The sequence below is a fragment of the Planococcus citri genome, chromosome 2 (assembly GCF_950023065.1).
Source record: "Planococcus citri chromosome 2, ihPlaCitr1.1, whole genome shotgun sequence".
Taxonomy (NCBI): Eukaryota; Metazoa; Arthropoda; class Insecta; order Hemiptera; family Pseudococcidae; genus Planococcus; species Planococcus citri.
This window is the reverse complement of record NC_088678.1, coordinates 79,651,257-79,671,577: the sequence shown is the minus strand read 5'-3', so window position 1 is coordinate 79,671,577 and position 20,321 is coordinate 79,651,257. Positions and strand designations below refer to the sequence as shown.

Below are 20,321 nucleotides of genomic sequence, written 5' to 3'. Positions count from 1 at the left end.
CCAACTCGGAAGTGTAATTTCTTGTTGCAGAGCGTCAATGGTCATCCAAGCCCCAAAAAATGCAAAAATGTCGAAATCGATTTTTTATTTTCAAGATGTAGGTAACCTTATTACTCCGAAGGTGCGATACGATGTGCAAATATTGTTTTCAAATTGGTTACCAAGGATCCGATTCTCGAATTTTGCATTTAGTTTAGATGAATAATACAAATGAAGCGCAGAGATGTTAATAATTTAACGAGGATGTTATATGTAAGTGGCTAACAGCGGCCTATCGTGTGGTTGAACGAGTCAAGGGGGGGGGGTAGAAATTAACGAGTTTCTGAATTCTTGGTCTTCCTTGAAAAAAAAAACTCAAGTTTCTGAATTCTAAATTGCATAATTATTATGCAACTGTTGAAGTTATCTACGAGAAGGGAACCTTTTGACCTCACACCATCCAATTTGAACGAAAGTAAACTAGCCTAAACTAAAACCAAAACTTTGAGTGGATAAATTCATTTTACGATTTTCTTACAAATTTTTGAAAATGCAGAATTGAGAAAATCAAAAAAAAGAAGAAAAACGTTTTCAAGGGGAATTTTTTGCCTTTTTCTTAGAATCTGAGTAGGTGAGTATTTTAGATTTTTACATAGAAGTGTGATGCTTGGACATCTCATGTTCCCTTTCAAATATTCCAAAATGGAATGCGAATAAACGTTCAAAATTTTTTCTTTTCTGTTTTCTTCATAATAGGTATAATTATAAATTTTCAAAAACTTCAGCCTTCGCATCGCTCAGGTCTGTTTGTTATTCTTTTACCGGATTTTCGAAGAAAAGTCAGGTACTGTATTTGTCTCAACTGTGACAGTTTCGGTCCGGAGTAAATTTTCTTTGCGTTTTGGGGTGTTGGGATCATTGTGGGACCATTAGTTTTTTTTCAGGTTTCCTTAAAGTTTATATAAATATTCTAGGGGGTAATCTCGTAACCTTTTTCTTGATTAACCAGCAAACTCATAACGTTTTGACAAACTCGTAACCTTTTTAGGACGTGACTTTTCGATGAGGTGCCATATGAATCTACAAGGTGTGGGAAGTCTACTGGCAAAGTTTGAGCAGGGACGTGAGATTGCTGTTTATACAATTTCACTTTTGACTCAATTTTCAAATGAGTACATAACCTAATTCTTAGGTATGAGGATATGAGGAAAAGGTTTTTATTGCCAAGAATCATTTTTTACGTTTTTTACGTTCTTTTTGGTGATTTTGGTGGTTTAAGATGTCCTCTTTCACATGGCGTGGTCAAAAATCGTCTAAAATAAATTTTTGACTGCTGAATTTTAATTTTGAGTTGATTATACAGGTCCGAATTTTCGTGTTTTTCAATCTAAACATTGATTTTATGGGAAAAGCATGCATCTTAGGAAAAAAATGCAATGAAGGAAATTGTAGAGAATTAAATTTCCTTTCTGCTCAGAGCTGGTTATTTTTCTGTAGGATGCTTTGTTAAAAAGGCATTTGCGAAAAACAGAGACGTATGAGACTTTTAAAAAAAAGCTTTTCTGAAAAATTGATTTTTTGGCAATGAAATACTTTTCCACAGGTCACCCAAAAATCAAGTTAACGAATATAACGCGGCCTAACATCGAGTACTATCAGGCCTATGGGGTGACGCGTCGAGCGTATGCACAGCAACGAAGTTATAGAGGGGTCTTGAGATTGCTGTTTATACAAAACGTTATGAGTTTACCTGTATGCGGCTATATATATATATTTGCTTGCGACCAGACATGTCAACTATGCTTGGCATATATGCAGAAAAGTGAATAAAATTTTAAAATTGGTATAATTTCTGTTCTAAATCATTTATTAAAATTTTATTTGCAGATTCAGTCTAATATTTAAAAAATCTATGTTTTGAAAAAAGTAATCAGATTTTTAGGCTAAATTTTGAAGAAAATTTTTGAAAATGGAGTCAAAGTAATTTGAATTTTGAGAAAGTTAAGACACCAAAAGAAAGCTTAAACAGCATAAAAATTTTTGATGTTTTTAAATTTTCCATACGCCAATAAAATACTGAAAAATTTCAAGTCAAATTTGTTGTCGTGTACACTCAGGATCGATGTATTTGCATACATCTCCACCAGCACATCACATTCTACTCACTACAAATTGACTGTAGACCCTGCGTTCGTCCTCGCGCATTGATTTCTAATCCATGCGCGCTCTGGTGGAAGTTTCTGAAAACTCATGGTTGACTTGTATAGTAAAATTAACCCATGACTTGTCAACTATAGTTGACAAGTTGGTCAGTCCACTTGTATAGTAAAATTAACCCATTCATTAGTTGACAAGTCTGGATACTAATACCTATATATATATTAGTCCAGTAACTTTAGCATTGAATAGTGAATCTCTAGGTGGCAAGCTGATTTTTGGTATACTGGTCCATTTTGATGTCCTGAAAACGAATCCGAGGAGTCCCCTACTGTGCCGGGTGAGCTTTCCCCCAAATTGTGGATCTTAGCCCCCCAAAATAGGTTTTTGGCCAATATATCGAAAAATATCGACTCTAGCGCAAAAATGATAGAAGAATGTTGTTCTACGTTAAATTTCCGATATATTGATATATCAACTGTCTTTCTCCCCCCAAGGGGGGTGGAACTACAACCATTCAAAAAAGGGGGGTTTCCTGAAAAATACATAAAGGATATAGGCACCTGAGGGGGGTGAAATGGTCCCCGAAAGCGTTCGAGTTGATATCAGCATGGAAGGTGGGTCCCATCGAGAAACTTCCTCGTGAAAAATTTCAGATCGGCACCACCTCCCCTTTTTGGGGAACCCCCCTTTTCTGTAATTTCAATACCAATTTTCTCAGCCCCATTTCAACCGATTTTGAAAATTTTTCAGTATGTTATGTATATTTATAGTAGGTATCCCCACAAAAATTTTCAACCCCCTCCCCTCATATTTACTCCTCAAAATAGCGTTTTTCAACTTATTTCAAATAGTATAAATTGTGGGGGCTATGTGCTGTGGAGAGGGCTAGATGAGTGTAGCAAAAAATCTGACGTCATATTCGTGCTCAGCGGTATCGAATCATAAGAAAACGACACCCTACTCATTAATACTTAGTTATTTTCCCCGAAATTTCCATTTCACCCCCAACCCTCCCCAAGGCACATTTTCACACCATTTTGAGGGGTAAATATGAGGGGAGGGGGTTGAAAATTTTTGTGGGGATACCTACTATGAATATACATAACATACTGAAAAATTTTCAAAATCGGTTGAAATGGGGCTGAGAAAATTGGTGTTGAAATTACAGAAAAGGGGGGTTCCCCAAAAAGGGGAGGTGGTGCCGATCTGAAATTTTTCACGCGGAAGTTTCTCGATGGGATCCACCTTCCATGCTGATATCAACTCGAACGCTTTCGGGGACCATTTCACCCCCCTCAGGCGCCTATATCCTTTATGTATTTTTCAGGAAACCCCCCTTTTTTGAATGGTTGTAGTTCCACCCCCCTTGGGGGGAGAAAGACAGTTGATATATTAATAGATCGGAAATGTAACGTAGAACAACATTCTTCGATCATTTTTGCGCTAGAGTCAATATTTTTCGATATATTGGCCAAAAACCTATTTTGGGGGGCTAAGATCCACAATTTGGGGGAAAGCTCACCTCGGACAGTTGGGGACTCCTCGGATTCGTTTTCAGGACATCAAAATGGACCAGTATACCAAAAATCAGCTTGCCGCCTAGAGATTCACTATAGCCTCTATTTTTTTGCTAAAGTTACTGGACTATGAACCCATGTATGGGTTAATCTTGCATAAGAAGTGAGCCAGTAGGTTTACCAGCCTGGCTCACTTTGTAAAGGTTAATCTTACATAACAAGTCAGCCACCTGTTTCAAACTAGTTTTGTCAAAGTTAGCTGCGCACACCAAATGTTTCTCAGAGATGTTCGCTAGATGTAGTACTAACATGAGGCCTATAGAATAGGAAGTACTGGTCGGCATACCCAAAGCCCTGTTGAAATTGGGTATGCACGATGATAAATTTGACTAATGATTTTTCTGCATTTTATAGCTCTATGGGAATACTGTTGATACCAAAAATTTTGATGTGGTTCAGACTTTTTGACAACCAAGCAACTTTCACAAAATTCAATATAGTTCAAAAAATTTTTAAATTTTTTTGAAAAAATTTTCTCCAAAAATTTTTTATTCTATTTCTTGATACAGATAAATTATATATTTCAATGACTGTGCAATTAGAATTTCAATTAGTTAATTAGAACAGAAATTGAAAATGATTTTAAAAATTTTGAAATTTTGAAAAATTGGCTCATAAGCCTGCCGCGATGCCTATATATATATAAACTTTAAGGAAACCTGAAAAAAAACTAATGGTCCCACAATGATCCCAACACCCCAAAACGCAAAGAAAATTTACTCCGGACCGAAACTGTCACAGTTGAGACAAATACAGTACCTGACTTTTCTTTGAAAAGCCGGTAAAAGACCCGGGCACCACAAGGTACTAGGTACGTGTATTCATACATATATATGTGTTTATGTACCAATTTTGTGGCAGAGTAAACTCGAAACCTATGAAATTTTGAACAAAGTGCTTTATCCCTCCCGACTGGTGTATTGCCGATATTTTGAGATTTCGAGTTTTATTAAAATCGGTCCAGGCGTTCCCTCGATATTTCAGATTAAGTGATTTTTTTTGCCATTTTTGCGTCCTTTTGCAGACTTCCTCATCAGTTTTGTTTTTGGTATACCTATTTTTAAATATTTTGCCTAGCAATAAGCACTAACGTCTGTCTTTATACCCAAACGATTTCTCAGTTTATTTCTTGTTAGAAACTCGATGGAAAATCGGTTCAGGTGTTCCTTTGACATTTCAGCTTAGGTAGGCTTTGTTGATTTTTTTTTGTTATTTTTGCAGACTTTTGCAGACTTCCTCATCAGTTTTGTTTTTGGTATACCTATTTTTTTTTAAGCATAAATGTTTTGCTTAGCAATAATCACTAATGTCTATCTTAATACCCAAACGATTTCTCAGTTTATTTCTTGTTAGGAACTCGATGGGTAATGATGGGCCGATTATTAATCGATTAGTCGGGCCTGAAACTCTTTCGATTAATCGATTATTTTAAAAAAAATAATCGATCATGTTTTCTACGAAAAGCCGGTTCTCTCACGCTAGTTGCTTGAGTGTTTTTTTCGAAATTAAACTTTCTAAAAATCCATGACTCAAACTCAAAAAAAATGTTTGAATCCAAAAATAAACTCCTCACATGAAGTGAAATGTTTTTTTTTTTTTTACTGCTCGAATTACGAAAATTTTGAGAGTTTATGCCCTCACTTCGCTCGGTCTTTTTTGCTTTTCTTTTTTAGAGCTAAAATTTCTATTAAAAAATTGTTCAAATTCTGAAATTTTTAAGCCAAAAAAATCAAACTCTTCTCTTAAAAAAAAGTGTTCTTTCATTCATCAAAACAGGTGCGATTTTGTAGCTGGCATTTTCAATATCTGTACCGCCCCCCCCCCCTCCTCCCCCAAGTAAAATTTGTTTGCTTCGCCCCTGAACATCAAGTTTGTTTCAGCGAGATCAGTGCTTTGAATTTAATCATCTATTTCCAACAAAAAAAATGTTTGCTGCCAAGTGGCAAATTAGCGTTTGAAAACTCCTAAAAGAAATGGAATTCATCTTTTTTAATTTTTTTTTTTTGAACCTCAAGATATGAAAGCTGAAGCCGAAAACTGAAAACTTGAACTGAAATGAAAAAGTTTTGCCATCACTGGTTCAACTTGTTAATTCCAACTGTTTCAAAAAGATGAAGTTTTTGTGTGTGGGGGTAGGTTGAATACAGATGTTTATATGGTACCTACCTACCTACCTACCTACCTAATGCAAAAAGTAATGTAAAAGTAGGTAATGCATTTCTTCGAAGAAAATTTTGTTAGACACCCTGAAAATCGAGTTTTTACTTCTTTTTCAATTTTCGCTGCGATTTGTAGTCTATCTTGTAATTCTGTTTTTATTTTTTTTTCAACCTTGAAAATTTTATTGTTTTATTTATTCATTCATTCTTTTGTTTGTTTGTTTGTTTGTTCCTTTTTTTAAAATTATTCTAATTTTGCGAACTTGTTCAGAACAAATTTTTCAAAAATCAGATATGAGAATTTCGTTTTTCATTTTTTTATGAGTGGATCTGCAGAATTTTGATTTTTATTTGGTTTATTTGAACTTTGTAACTTGTTTAGGGGTAATTTTCGTATTCGATTGGCTTGTTTAACTTTTGCATGGTCAACTTTTATTGGCTGTAAATTTTGCTTTCTGAAATATGTAGATTGTATTGGAAACTGATGTAGCCTAAGCATGCCTATTATTATTATTTTTTAAATCCAATCAGTGGTGCCCACACGGGAGTAATGGTATTGCGGCCGCAATAGGGCTCTTGAACAAGCCGATTGCCGGGGCATATAGGACCCAAAAAATACTTATACCCTACTTTTATGAAAGGTGTGTTGGAAGAATCGGACCCTGCTGAAGGCTTGCAATTATAGGAGCCTTGAAACCTGTGGGCCACTTCCCAAGGTCGTCAGCCTTCCTGTGTAGCCTCTGAAGGTCATTAACCTACCTGTTCAACCTTCCAATGTCATCTGTCTGGCTTCTCAAGGTCATCTGTCTTTCTAACCTGTTGGGTAAATTTTTCGAAGTTTGGTTTGTTGTGTATTATTGTGCACCCAACACAAAATATGTACCTAGCTAGGTACCTACTTATTCGTATTAAAATAAAGTTCAATATCTACCTTTCAAGTTTTAATAATAAATAAAATAAAACAAATGGAGATTTTCGAATTTTTTTTATGATAGTTAACTTCATTTTTATTAAATCATGCGGTGTTGCCAATTTACAAATCAAACATAAAAATAATCAAACTATTATTTATTACACACATACTATTCAATAACATCAATGATTAGTGTGTAGTGTATCGTAATCGAAAATTCAGGTTAGATGAATATGCCTAATTGTCTAGGTATATTATAACATTACCGAAATTATGACATCGAGAACTAGGTAATGATTTCGGTGGTCATGTTTGGCAGAAACCTATAGGTACTTTACCTACACATTTTGAGTGCATTCTTTCAAATGAGTATGTAGGTGCAACCAACTGTTCTAGACTAATGCTTCTGGAGAGAAGTTTTCAAGAAAAAATTCTCCATTGTTTGGTGAGCTTCTTCTGCTGTTATTCATTATAGTCTGATTTTTTGCAATTGTTAGTTTCCCTGTGCGCGATCTAACAACGTGCTTCAAGAAAATCAATACATATTAGGAACTAGGTACCTACTTACTCGGTGAAAATATGTAGTTGAAAATTTCCATCAATACAATGAGCATAGGAAAAACTTCAAATCTTCTGTTTAGAAATATGTGCTGGACAATGTGATTTCCTTAGATTAACTATTTTTGCGTGTATGCTCGAAAAACATTCACTGTAGAATTGATAACGTTGCAAAATCGCAGAAATGTTGCCAATTTCAGTGGATAGACATTCAAGGCTCGTGGATTGATCGACGCTTATGTTTGACATAAAAGTATGTAGACGTCTTTGCGAATGCTTTTTAACCAATACCACGGTGTAGAATATACAGCGAAGGACAAATCCGATGTCTTGAGTAAATGTGAAAAAACGAAGTAAATTTAGTGATAAGTGAACGAGTTTATCGAATCAGAAAATAGTGGTGATTTCTACCGACGTCGTGTGACGAAAACTTACAGTTTGTTCCAACGTAGCCCCAATCCAACACGTTATGTAGACTTCTTGAATCGCGACGAGGAAAACGATAACTTCTCTCACTCTGATTATGACTGGGATATCTGGCTGTTGATGGCCCATACATGCGAACATATTCAACCACATTTTACATATGCATTATTCTTATTATTACACTAATAATTCTACATGCATGCTCTATTGTACTCCTAGACGGATCGCAAAAAAAAAATAATAGGTAATAGAATATTGATAAAATTCAGGTAAGATGAGATGGGACCTTAATTTCAAGTTGAATGTTACCCAGAAAATTTTTTAGCTCTGGAGCTATGGTGCTCTTGCGGGGGAAGTGTGAGTTCTCAAAAAGGGCGATTTTCGAAAGAAATCGTGGTTTTTCGATTCAGCCCCTACTCAACCTGTTGGGAATGATAAACCAGTTCCAAAAGGTAGTACATACATATATACATATGTACATATTTGAGAACTGCGTCGACCAATACTACTTTTTTGGTGGGCAGGCACCACTGAGTGATTTGCAAATTTGCGAATCGCATATTTTATAGTAAATTTGAGGCTGGATTATTGAGACCCACTTCTTTCCTAAGAGAATCCATATCTCCCCTTCAGGAGCATCTCCGAAGCCAAATTTTTTTCGGAGTAACTGAATTCATTTCGAAATGAGAGTCTCCTTTGAAGTTGGCTAAAATCTTACAGAACTTTTTTCTATGTACATACAATCCATGCACCCTCGTACTTACATTCGATATCTATATTATTGAGCTTACCGATACAGCAATCAAAGCATGGACAACTTCAATGTACAGGTAAATGGGAAGGGTAAGACTGGCGATAGTTTCAAAAAAGCCTCTGTAGGTTGAAATGAATCTGTTGAAAGTCGACTTCGTATTAATAATTTTCATTTTTAGTTGAATGATGAATGCCTAACAACTTGCCGAGATGTTTTAATTGTGCCTAATTCGTGATTTAATTTCAATTACGATAGATTAAAAAAGCAGCGATTATCATTTAAAAAATGCCTGTAACTTCGTAACAAAGGGTACCTCCGCCGCGCCGGGTGAAATAAGTGAAATGCGTCCGTCCTCGGATTTTCGAAGTGTTGATGAAACATTGTTGGGTTTTAATAATTTCCTCCAGCTAAGGTAAGTTTGAAAAACTCGAAAAACACTCAAAAATATTTTTTTTGTCACGACATCACCATTTTGAGCCATTGGCTATCTCTTTGCCCAATTTTGGGGCGAAAGAAAATTTATAATTTGTGTATCGTTGTCACTTATTATGAGTCGAACCCGTTGAACACGAATATGAAGTTAGATTTGCAGTACTTACGACCTTGCTAAGGGCCACACTGGATAAGGATGGCCGATTTAGAAAAACTGAATCTCCAAAAAAATCTTTTAAAAGAAATCTTACCCCCGCCCACCCACTTGAGGGATATTCATGACCTTAAAAATTAACAGAAAACATTTCAGTAAATACCTAGGTACCTTTCTTCAAAAAAAAAAAAAAAAAAAATTGAAAAAAGATAAAAATTAGGGGAGACTGTTGTACCCCGACCATAATGTACCAGGGAACACTTTGCTGGTGTGAAGCGCACAGCGCTCCTGGCGGTGATTTGACGTAAGTGCGCGGTTATAGTGGAGCGTAGCGTAGCAGTATAACCGCGCACTAACACACATGTGAAGTAGTATTATGAGTCCCACCATATAAAATTTCATAAAAATTGGTGGCCATCTTCGTGACAAAAATTGATAAAATGTATTTTATGCATGTAAAAGTAATTATTTTAATGGTTTTGTTAAACCTACTGACAATAAGAGATTGAAATATTTCAAAATTGTTTCACTGTTGCAAGTTAGTACATTATACCAGCTACCGATTAGCGTTCTTGGATAAGCTTGAAAACATCAACTTTTTTCAAAATAATTTTTTTTCCAAATTTTCATGGGGTCTTGTACCTTGGAACAAAGTGACCTAATGTACTACGGAACACCAATTTTTTGCATTTTTTACTACTTTTTTTTAGCTATGCCACGAAGTAAAGCATCAAAAAATGTAAATAGGTACACATTGCTTCAGAAAATTTACCACCAGCACAAATTAGTTTCATTTTTTGACTTTTAAACTTTCAAAAATTCAAATTTTACCCATTTTTTATGAAAAACTCAAAATTTGATGAAATTGACATTTAAAAACCTCAAACAGGGTTTTTGAAGTCTAAAAACGATAAGCAATAGTTTCGAATAGTTAATCAGAAGCTTCCAAAAAAATGTTAGTGAAAAATTTATTGTGTTTCACAGTGCATTATGTGGTGTTCCCTGGTACATTACCCCAATGTACCACGGAACGAAAATTTTCAATTTTTTGAATGCAAATTGTGGCCATAGTATGTTATGAATGGAATTTTCTATACACGTAATTTATTCCTTTTTAAACGCTCTTTCACATGGGCTAAACAGAAATTACTAAAATTTTGAATTCTCAACGCTGGACGCAAAAAACGAAAAATCGTTCCGTGGTACAACACCTTCCCCTACAATATAAAATTTACTGATATAAAGAGAGTGTGACCCCGCCATTTAAGGCATTACAAAATTATTTAATTATGAATATTTATTTCAATAATGTAATTCAGTAAAATAATTACTGCATAAATGATGAATTAAATGTCAAAGAAAATAAAACAATTTTTATTATTTGATTGATAAATATATATGATTCAAATTTGTTATGTGTAGAAAAATCTACATTAATATTTTCTAATAAAAAAAATAAAATTAAAAAAAGGTTGGACAAAAGCCGATTCCTTATTTTTTATACCTGTATATTAGATTGAATTTTATTATTTTGTCTCATGAATTAAGTTATAATAAACTGTTAAGGCTTTTGTTCGCCCTTTTTTTAATTTTATTTTTTTTATTAGAAAATATTAACATAGATTTTTTTACACATAACAAATTTGAATCATATATGTGACGTGACTGGACAAAATCGACCTTCTGACCTAAAAAATTATTTTTCACTTTTTGACGGATTTTGGTACTCGGACATTCAAAAATCATTTAAAACCACCCAGAAGTCCTTATGATTTGCATAGCTCCATATACATGGTAATCCAGTCAGAAGTGTGCTCATTTTTTGGATTTTTTGGATTTTTTTTTGATTTTTTCATTATTTCAACTTTTAAATCGACCTGGAGGCGAAACAAAGCGTTCTACGAGAAAAATACATCGAGGAAAGTTGTAGAGAATTAAATTTCCAATTTCTCGTAGAACGCTTTGTTTCGCCTCCAGATCAATTTCAAAATTGAGATAATGAAAAAATAAAATAAAAAATTGAAAAAATGAGCGCAATCACAACTGAGCCCCCTGTATCAATGTAAATAACCATTTTACCCAGTGATATTCACACAAGACAGGCAAGAAACGTTATCCAAGACTATGTTTAGCTCAGTTTAGCCGGAGAACCTGATTAGAACGCAAGCGCTTCCGCTAAAGGAGCAGAACTGGACTGAAAACTTTAACCCCCCATAACTCAAAAACTTATTTTCGGCTCGAAGGTCGATTTTGTCGCGTCGCGTCACATATATTTATCAATCAAATAATAAAAATTGTTTTATTTTCTTTGATATTTAATTCATCATTTATGCAGTAATTATTTTACTGAATTACATTATTGAAATAAATATTCATAATTAAATAATTTTGTAATGCCTTAAATGGCGGGGTCACACTCTCTTTATATCAGTAAATTTTATATTGAAATTTTTATCTTTTTTCAATTTTTTTTTTTTTTTTTTGAAGAAAGGTAGGTATTTACTGAAATGTTTTCTGTTAATTTTTAAGGTCATGAATATCCCTCAAGTGGGTGGGCGGGGGTAAGATTTCTTTTAAAAGATTTTTTTGGGGATATCATAAAATTTTTTTTCGTATTCATGAGATAATGCAGACTTATGGTTACCAAAAAGCTTTTTTGAACTTTAAGGTACAACTTTTTTGGTAACTTTTTTCTTCAACATTAGACTTCTTTCGATGCTCTTTCAAGGTACACCATACATACTTCTCTGTATACGTCAAATCCGCTACGTATTAGGCTGAAATCAATTATTGAGCTTTTTTGAGCTTTAGGGCACAACTTTTTTTAAAACTTTTTTCTTCAACATTAGACTTCTTCCGATGCTCTTTCTAGGTATAATATACATACTTCTCTGTATACTTCGAATGCGCCACGTACAGGGCTGTTAAATTACCGTAATTTATTCACTGGTAAAATACGGCGGTAAAATACGGTATTTTACGGTATTTATGGTATTTTACTAATTTGGATATGAAGAGTTATTTTTTGTAGTTTGACTTCGAAGTTCTGAACTTATGACCTGCCTCTCCTCTGAAGTAAATTTTCATCTGTTTTAGGTGTTATTAAAGATTATAGAAAATTTTCCATGAACATTTTTTGGAAATTTATGGGAAAATTTTTGGTAACTTTCAAATCATAAATTTTCATGAAAATTTGGAAATTTATGAAGGAAAGATGGAAAAAAAGTGTTAATTTGGCTTTTTGGTAAATTATGGTAAAATACGGTAATAAACTTTTGGTAAAATACCGTAACATACGGTAAAATACCGCCAGCATAAATTACCTTACAGCCCTGGCCACGTATAGACAAAAATCAATTATTGAGCTTTTTTGAGCTTTACGGCGCAACTTTTAGAACTTTTGATAAAAACCTGCACATCTACGGGTCAAAATTTTTTTTTTTGTGACTTCGTTGATCAAAATCGGTTCAGCCGCTCTCTGTATACATTAAATGTGCTACGCATAGGCTAAATTCAATTATTGAGCTTTTTTGAGCTTTAAGGCACAACTTTTTTGAAAACTTTTTTCTTCGCCATTACACTTCTTTCGATGCTCTTTCAAGGTATAATATACGTACTTCTTTGTATACGTTAAATGAGCTACATATAGGCTAAAATCAATTATTGAGCTTTTTTGAGCTTTACGGCGCAACTTTTTTGAAAACTTTTTTCTTCGCCATTACACTTCTTTCGATGCCCTTTCAAGGTATAATATATTGAGGAGCTGAGAATCAAAACTCACATTTGCCAAAAAAAAAAAAATATCGTTTTATGGCAGATTTGGATATACCGTTTTACACTCTATAATGTGACATATTCGTTTTTTTTGGATCAAAGTCATTTTGGTGTGAAATTCACCTTCAAAACCAAGGGTTAGAATCAAAACTCACATTTGCCATTGGCAAATGTGAGTTTTGATGAAAACTTAGTTTCGTTTGCAAAATTCCATAGGGAAAAGTTTGATAACAAGCTGAATTTTGGAACACGGGGGTTTTTTGATACGCTGAACACGAATTTGGGGTGTCCAGGTGAATCCGGTGTACGCTTCCCCCTTTTTTGTGGACCTTAAGCCCCCAAATTTGTTTTTTGCGTTTAAGTCCGAAAATATGCAATTTTATGCAAGATTTATGTTTTTTGGGTCGCAGAATACGAATTTGACAATATTTTTTTTGTAGGGGTGGAGGATGAGGAGGTTAGGGGGGCGAGAAATTCAAAATTTGACTATAATGATGTGTGATATGTCGAAATGTATGTTTTTGAGGGTGTAGATCACGAATTTGACAATATTTTTTTTGTTAGGGGTCAATGGTGGGGGCTGAGGGGTGAAAATGGTTAAAAATTCAAAATTTGACTATAATGATGTGTGACATGTCGAAATGTATGTTTTCGTGGTTGTAGATCACGAATTTGACAATATTTTTTTCGTAAGGGTTGATGGTGGGGGATGAAGGGGGTGAAAAACTCAAAATTTGACCATAATGATGTGTGATATGTCGAAATGTATGTTTTTGAGGGTGTAGATCACGAATTTGACAATATTTTTTTCGTAGGGGTGAATTGTGGGGGATGAAGGGGGTGAAAACGGTGAACAATTCAAAATTTGACTATAATGATGTGTAATATGTCGAAATGTACCAAGTATGAATAATTCAACTGAAAGTGAGTAATTTTCATCAATTTACTCGATTTTAGTTTGTTATAAAGTCATTATAGAGGTTTAATTTACGTTAAAACTCCGTGTTTTGCCTATTCTGCTGCATAAATAGGAATAGAACAAATTTTTGCACGTAGATGCACGGGAAATCTCAGGGGCTAGTACTTCAGATAGTGTATTTCAAGATGTCATTTGCCATTTTGGCCCCCGAATGCTCCGGCGACGACAACAGTCAATTATAGTGAAAAATCATGGTGAATTTTGTTTAAATGTTACAAATTTTTTCTTCCAGGGACTTTGACGGCTCTCCAATAGAAAATTCTTCATCCCCCACCCTTCACCTTTTCTACACCTTCAAAAACATACATTTTGACATATCACACATCATTATGGTCAAATTTTGAATTTTTCACCGTTTTCACCCCCTTCATCCCCCACAATTCACCCCTACGAAAAAAATATTGTCAAATTCGTGATCTACACCCTCAAAAACATACATTTCGACATATCACACATCATTATGGTCAAATTTTGAGTTTTTCACCCCCTTCATCCCCCACCATCAACCCTTACGAAAAAAATATTGTCAAATTCGTGATCTACAACCACGAAAACATACATTTCGACATGTCACACATCATTATAGTCAAATTTTGAATTTTTAACCATTTTCACCCCTCAGCCCCCACCAGTGACCCCTAACAAAAAAAATATTGTCAAATTCGTGATCTACACCCTCAAAAACATACATTTCGACATATCACACATCATTATAGTCAAATTTTGAATTTCTCGCCCCCCTAACCTCCTCATCCTCCACCCCTACAAAAAAAATATTGTCAAATTCGTATTCTGCGACCCAAAAAACATAAATCTTGCATAAAATTGCATATTTTCGGACTTAAACGCAAAAAACAAATTTGGGGGCTTAAGGTCCACAAAAAAGGGGGAAGCGTACACCGGATTCACCTGGACACCCCAAATTCGTGTTCAGCGTATCAAAAAACCCCCGTGTTCCAAAATTCAGCTTGTTATCAAACTTTTCCCTATGGAATTTTGCAAACGAAACTAAGTTTTCATCAAAACTCACATTTGCCAATGGCAAATGTGAGTTTTGATTCTAACCCTTGGTTTTGAAGGTGAATTTCACACCAAAATGACTTTGATCCAAAAAAAACGAATATGTCACATTATAGAGTGTAAAACGGTATATCCAAATCTGCCATAAAACGGTATTTTTTTTTTTTGGCAAATGTGAGTTTTGATTCTCAGCTCCTCAATTAAACACCGAGAATACCAAATAGACCATTTAAAAATTCATATACGATTCTCTTGAGCTAAAAAATGTCCATTAAAATAAAAATACCAGTATCAGGTACCCCAACGTACGCTAGATTTAAGATTTCTGAAAAAGATTCGCTTTTTTGATAAACATTGAGAGAAGACGTATTTTTTCCACATAAAATGCCTAGCAATAATTATGGTCAGCTAGCAGTTGAATATTTTTTGGTTCAATATAAGTCAACACTGATTTCATGATTCAATTGACAAAAAATTGAATCTTTAGACAAGGCTACAGCAAAAACTATAAATCAAAAAAATCTGAAATTTTAAATATGTATGCTTTGAACATAGACCTAGGCCCTTTTGATATTTTCAAAACATTTTCACCATTTATAGGGGGCCAAAAGAGGGGGTGAAGGTTGAATTTTCAAGATTTTGACAATTTTTTTGTACCATTCACCAATGGATAATGAATGGAATCTACATTTCAAATTTCATAAAATTCGGTTAGACCAATCTCTCGATATTGGTCTAAGTGTGGTGGAAAAAAATTACCAAAAAAACAGCGAAAATACTGCTTGACACTGCCAAAATGATGCTTGACACTTTGCAATTGTTTGACGTATAACAATTGTTATATATATTTTCTGAAAGCTCTTTAAAAAATAAAAACATTGGTCTCCTTACTTTTTTAAATAAGTTCATATTTTTCGAGAAAATTGCATTGGCGTGATGTCCAAAACTGTCCAAATAGTTTGAGAATATTACTCCGCGGTGTTGCCGTACCGCCACCTACGGTTCGAAAACCGTGGGAGGGCGGGGGGGGGGGGCAACACTACCGCGTCGCCTGATTTTTGAGGAACCTCCCCTCTCCGGAGGGTCCAACTGCAAATCTAACATCATATTAATTGGTGTTCAGCGGGTTCGACTTATATGATAAGGATACCCATATTGTCGGTCTTCTTCCGCTCCAAAAATGAGGCGAAAAAGGGTGCCCATGGGCTCGAAATGAGGTCTTCAATAAGTTATTTGTTTTTCTACTGTTTTTTCAAAGCCCACATGCAAAACTGCAGAATTATATCATTGGCAGTATCGTGTTTTTTTGGGTATGGTGTCCGGGCACAAAAAACTCATTTTTGAGTGTTTTTGGAGTTTTTCAAAATGACTGACTAATCTGGAGGAAAAATTTGAAACAAATTTGAATATAAGTATTCATTCAATATCTCCCTTCTGTTGAAAAAGTTCACGTGGCTAGACTCATGTCTTCTCTACAGGGTGCCCGAGGAGTGGTGGTAGCCTATTTTGAAAATTGAAGGGGTGATGAAATACGAGTACGTATTTAACATTCACAAGTCAAAAACCTAAAATGAACAAAATTTCCTATCATGACTTTTTTCCCAACTTATACACTGAAGGGGCTACAAATATGTAGTTTTTAATTTCAAAAAATCGCGATTAAAAAAATGAATGCGGAAATGAATAAGTAGGGTCTACTACGTCAAAAAATAAACAAAATTTTGTTATTATGATCGTTTTTTTTCCTACTCTGAAATAGCCAATTTAATAAAAATTTTAGCAAATCAAAAATTGTTGAGCTTTAAAAACTTTTTAAATTTTGGAGTAAAAACAACAATTATCATGACAAAGTTAGTTTACTTTTCGACGTAGTACTCGTATTTATTCGCTTAAATTCATTTTTTTAACTCGATTTTTTGAAAAATAAAAAAAATCATTTGTAGCCCCGTTCATTTGCAAGTTAGGCAAAAAGTCATAGTCGGTAATTTTGTTCATTTTTCAAAGTTCTACTGACCCCATGGCCAAAATTGAATTTTTAAAACGCATTTTGCCCCTTCAATTTTCAAAATGAGTAACACCTTCACATAACCTTTTCATGGAGATTGTAATGAAACAGGGATTCATTGACTATTCGAGAAATTGAGCATTTGGGGTAAAATTACTCGAGAAATCAGTCATTCGGGTTAAAATTATTCGGGGAAAAAAGATTCCAGAAAAATGCATTCGAAGAATTGTCCATTCGGGAAATTGTCGGTTCGGGGATTCGGCTTCGGGAAAAAGAACGGTAAGGTCGGTAAGTATTATTCTTTTTTTCTTTAAGGGGATATTCTCAATACACCAAATTTTCTCATAGCATAGGTAACCAAAATGCCTTATTTTACATTAGTCTTATGGAACAAACTTTGATATACTTATTCAGAGCCGCGGATGAACGGAATGGGCTCAAATTTGAAATATAATATATTTTTCAAGACATTTCGAACAATCCTATGCATGCGTTTGTCGATACGTTAAATAGTTTTCGAAAAAATACACTTTTAAAAATGTTGGATTTTTCACCAAAAAGTCCCAAATTTCATTAAACCGTATTTTTTCGAAAACTATTTAACGTATCGACAAACGCATGCATAGGATTGTTCGAAATGTCTTGAAAAGCATATATTTCAAATTTGAGCCCATTCCGTGCATCCGCGGCTCTGAATAATTATATTTACGTTTGGCAGGCAAACCGATATACTACCATGTATTGAGAATATCCCCTTAATCTAAAGCTGAAGTTTGTACCACCATTCCCCGGACACCCAGTAGAATTTTTTCCACCGAAAAATACGTTTTTTCGCTATTGTGGGCAAAAAGGATAGTGAGGGATTTTTTTAGCTACACATTTTTTTTTTTTCAAAAGTACCCAACAATGTTTCATTAAAATGTCAAAAAATCAAGGATGGGGCAGGCATTTCACCTATTTTACCTGGGAATACCGTTTTGCGAACTTTTGAAGTTTAAAATTTTACAACGTAATTATGAAATGAAATTACCTGTTGAGATTTTTTATATCGTGTATGCATTTTTTTAAAACGTATCTGCATTTTGGTTCCATACTTCGGAAGGTGTCGATATTAATGTTCGTATCTTCACTCAACGAATTCAACTCGTTAATAATCCTTTGCGCCTCGTTATGGCATATTACTGCCCAAGGTACGGAAAAAACTCGGTGCACCGAGAAAATGATCAATAAACCACAAGTCATGCCGTAGAAAATGAGGTGATAAACTATATAAAATTGGAATGACGCGAATTGTTCGAGTCCAGAAACTGGAGCTAGGTAGTACATATAGTTTTTAATCTTTTCTTCTCGATAAAAGAATATCACATCTAGAGTAACGCATGATACATATAGTGCAATTATTATTCCAAATTCAACTAATATAGTGCTGATGATTTTTTTTGCATCCAAATATTTGTCGGATGTACTCGTACGCGGGGCGGTTGATGGTGTTTTTGTTAATATTTTATCAGCCATCGAAATCATTTGCTCTATATTGTTTCCATACCAATACACCGCGATTGCGGGCTTCACAATTGTTTCGATCAGAGCGAATATGAGTAAAAATCCCACGTAAATCAGCAACACCAAATCGCCGGTTTGTCTACCATAAGCTATGTATAGTAAGATAGAAACAGAAGCTGGTAACCATGATATGTAAACCATCCACAACCATACCAGTTTGGTTTTTCGATGTATTTTATCGGTGTAATATACGTTACCTATCATGCAGTACAATAAATACATCTGATTAGCCAGCGTTGTCTCGAATCCGAACATATTCTCTTTTCCAAATACTTGGTTGATCACTTTTTTAGCATCTCTAATCACTTCCATTGTGTTCGAGTTTTCAATCACTTTAGTTATTATGACACTACCGAATTGGTCCCGAGTTAGTTATTGAAAAAATGATAAATATGTACATGAAAGGAGGTGAGTCATTACGACCGACCTGTAGAATTATATTGTTTTCTCGATGGTTTCCCTGGGACCTGGTTGTTGAATTTTGTATTTTGTTTAGTTAAATAATATGTATGTAGGTACATAAAAATCGTTTTCAAATTGGTTACCAAGGATCTGATTCTTGAATTTTGCATTTAGTTTAGATGAATAATACAAATGAAGCGCAGATGTTAATAATTTAACGAGGATGTTAGGTATATGTAAATGGCTAACATGCAGCGGCGGCCTATCGTGTGGTTGAATGGGAGTCACCTAAGGGTGGGGGGGGGGTAGCCGGGACAATTTTTTTCTTAAAGGGGACATCTTAAGGAACATTTTAAAGCAAACTTGGCAAAAAAACAGTTGGCCTTACTTACAAAATGGCGACAATTTTGATTAACAGGTCAGCCGAAATCGCAGATTTTGCGTTTTAACATAGGACTTGCACGAACTTTTTCAAACTTTACAAAGGTAGATCGAAAGATCATGCAAAAATTTATCACCTGTCAAAATTTCACGTGCTAAAGTGCGTTTTTCGATTTTTGGCGAATTTTTGAAAATCGAATTTAGGCCAAAAATGAGGGAAAAAATCAAAATTTTACAAAATTGACCAAGATAGCTGAAATTTGTGATATACCCTATTTTCGACATGCCAAATCAATTGGAAACGGTTTCAACCCGTTTTGAGCAGTTCTGGAGCCTCCAGCAGATTTTTGAAACTCGGAATTCCCACAAAATTCCATCAAATTGGAGTTATAAAGCTAAAATTTTTTCTAAAAACTAATTTCAATACGCTACAAAGTACTGCAGGTGAATAAGTCGTTTTGGATCCTCCAGCGACTTTTTGAAAATTCCTGAAGCCTCCAGCAGATTTTTGAAACTTTAAATTTTCACAAAATTTCATGAAATGGAGATGGAAAGCTGAAATTTACTCTACACTCCAATTTTAACACCCCCTGAAGACGACTTCAGGTGGGTTCAAGTCATTTTAGGGCCTCCAGCGACTTTTTTGAAAATTACTGGAGCCTCCAGTAGATTTTTGAAACCTGAAATTTCTCCAACATTAATTTATCAAATGGAGTTGGCAAGCTGAAATTTACTTCGCAGACTACATGGTGGTTTCAAATGGTTTTGAAGCTTTTAGCTACTTTTAGGAAATTCCAATTTTCCAAAAAAACGCCATACAACCTTTCAAAAAGTTGCTGGAGGCGCCAAAACGACTTGAAGTTCACCAGCAGTCAACTTCGTAGCGTATTGAAATTAGTTTGCAGAATGAATTTCGACTCTCCATCTTGGTTTGAAGTTTCAAAAATCCACTGGAGGCTCCAGTAATTTTCAAAAAAGTCGTTGGAGGCTCTAAAATGACTTGAAATCCACCAGAAGTCGTTTACAGAGGGTGTTAAAATTGGAGTGTAGAGTAAATTTCAGCTTTCCATCTCCATTTGATGACA

The 20,321-nt window shown here is 34.6% G+C and overlaps 1 protein-coding gene across 1 annotated transcript; it reads right to left on the bottom strand.

Moving 5' to 3' along the window:
* Positions 1 to 6,845: 6,845 nt before the first annotated feature.
* On the bottom strand, positions 6,846 to 18,874 carry LOC135837907 (uncharacterized). The gene is made up of 4 exons (XM_065353349.1): positions 17,921 to 18,874; positions 8,564 to 8,663; positions 7,782 to 7,886; positions 6,846 to 7,675 (listed from the first exon to the last, which is right to left on the bottom strand). The coding sequence occupies exons 1-4, from the start codon at positions 18,763 to 18,765 to the stop codon at positions 7,583 to 7,585; spliced, it is 1,143 nt and encodes a 380-aa protein (XP_065209421.1). The 5' UTR covers positions 18,766 to 18,874; the 3' UTR covers positions 6,846 to 7,582.
* Positions 18,875 to 20,321: the final 1,447 nt, after the last annotated feature.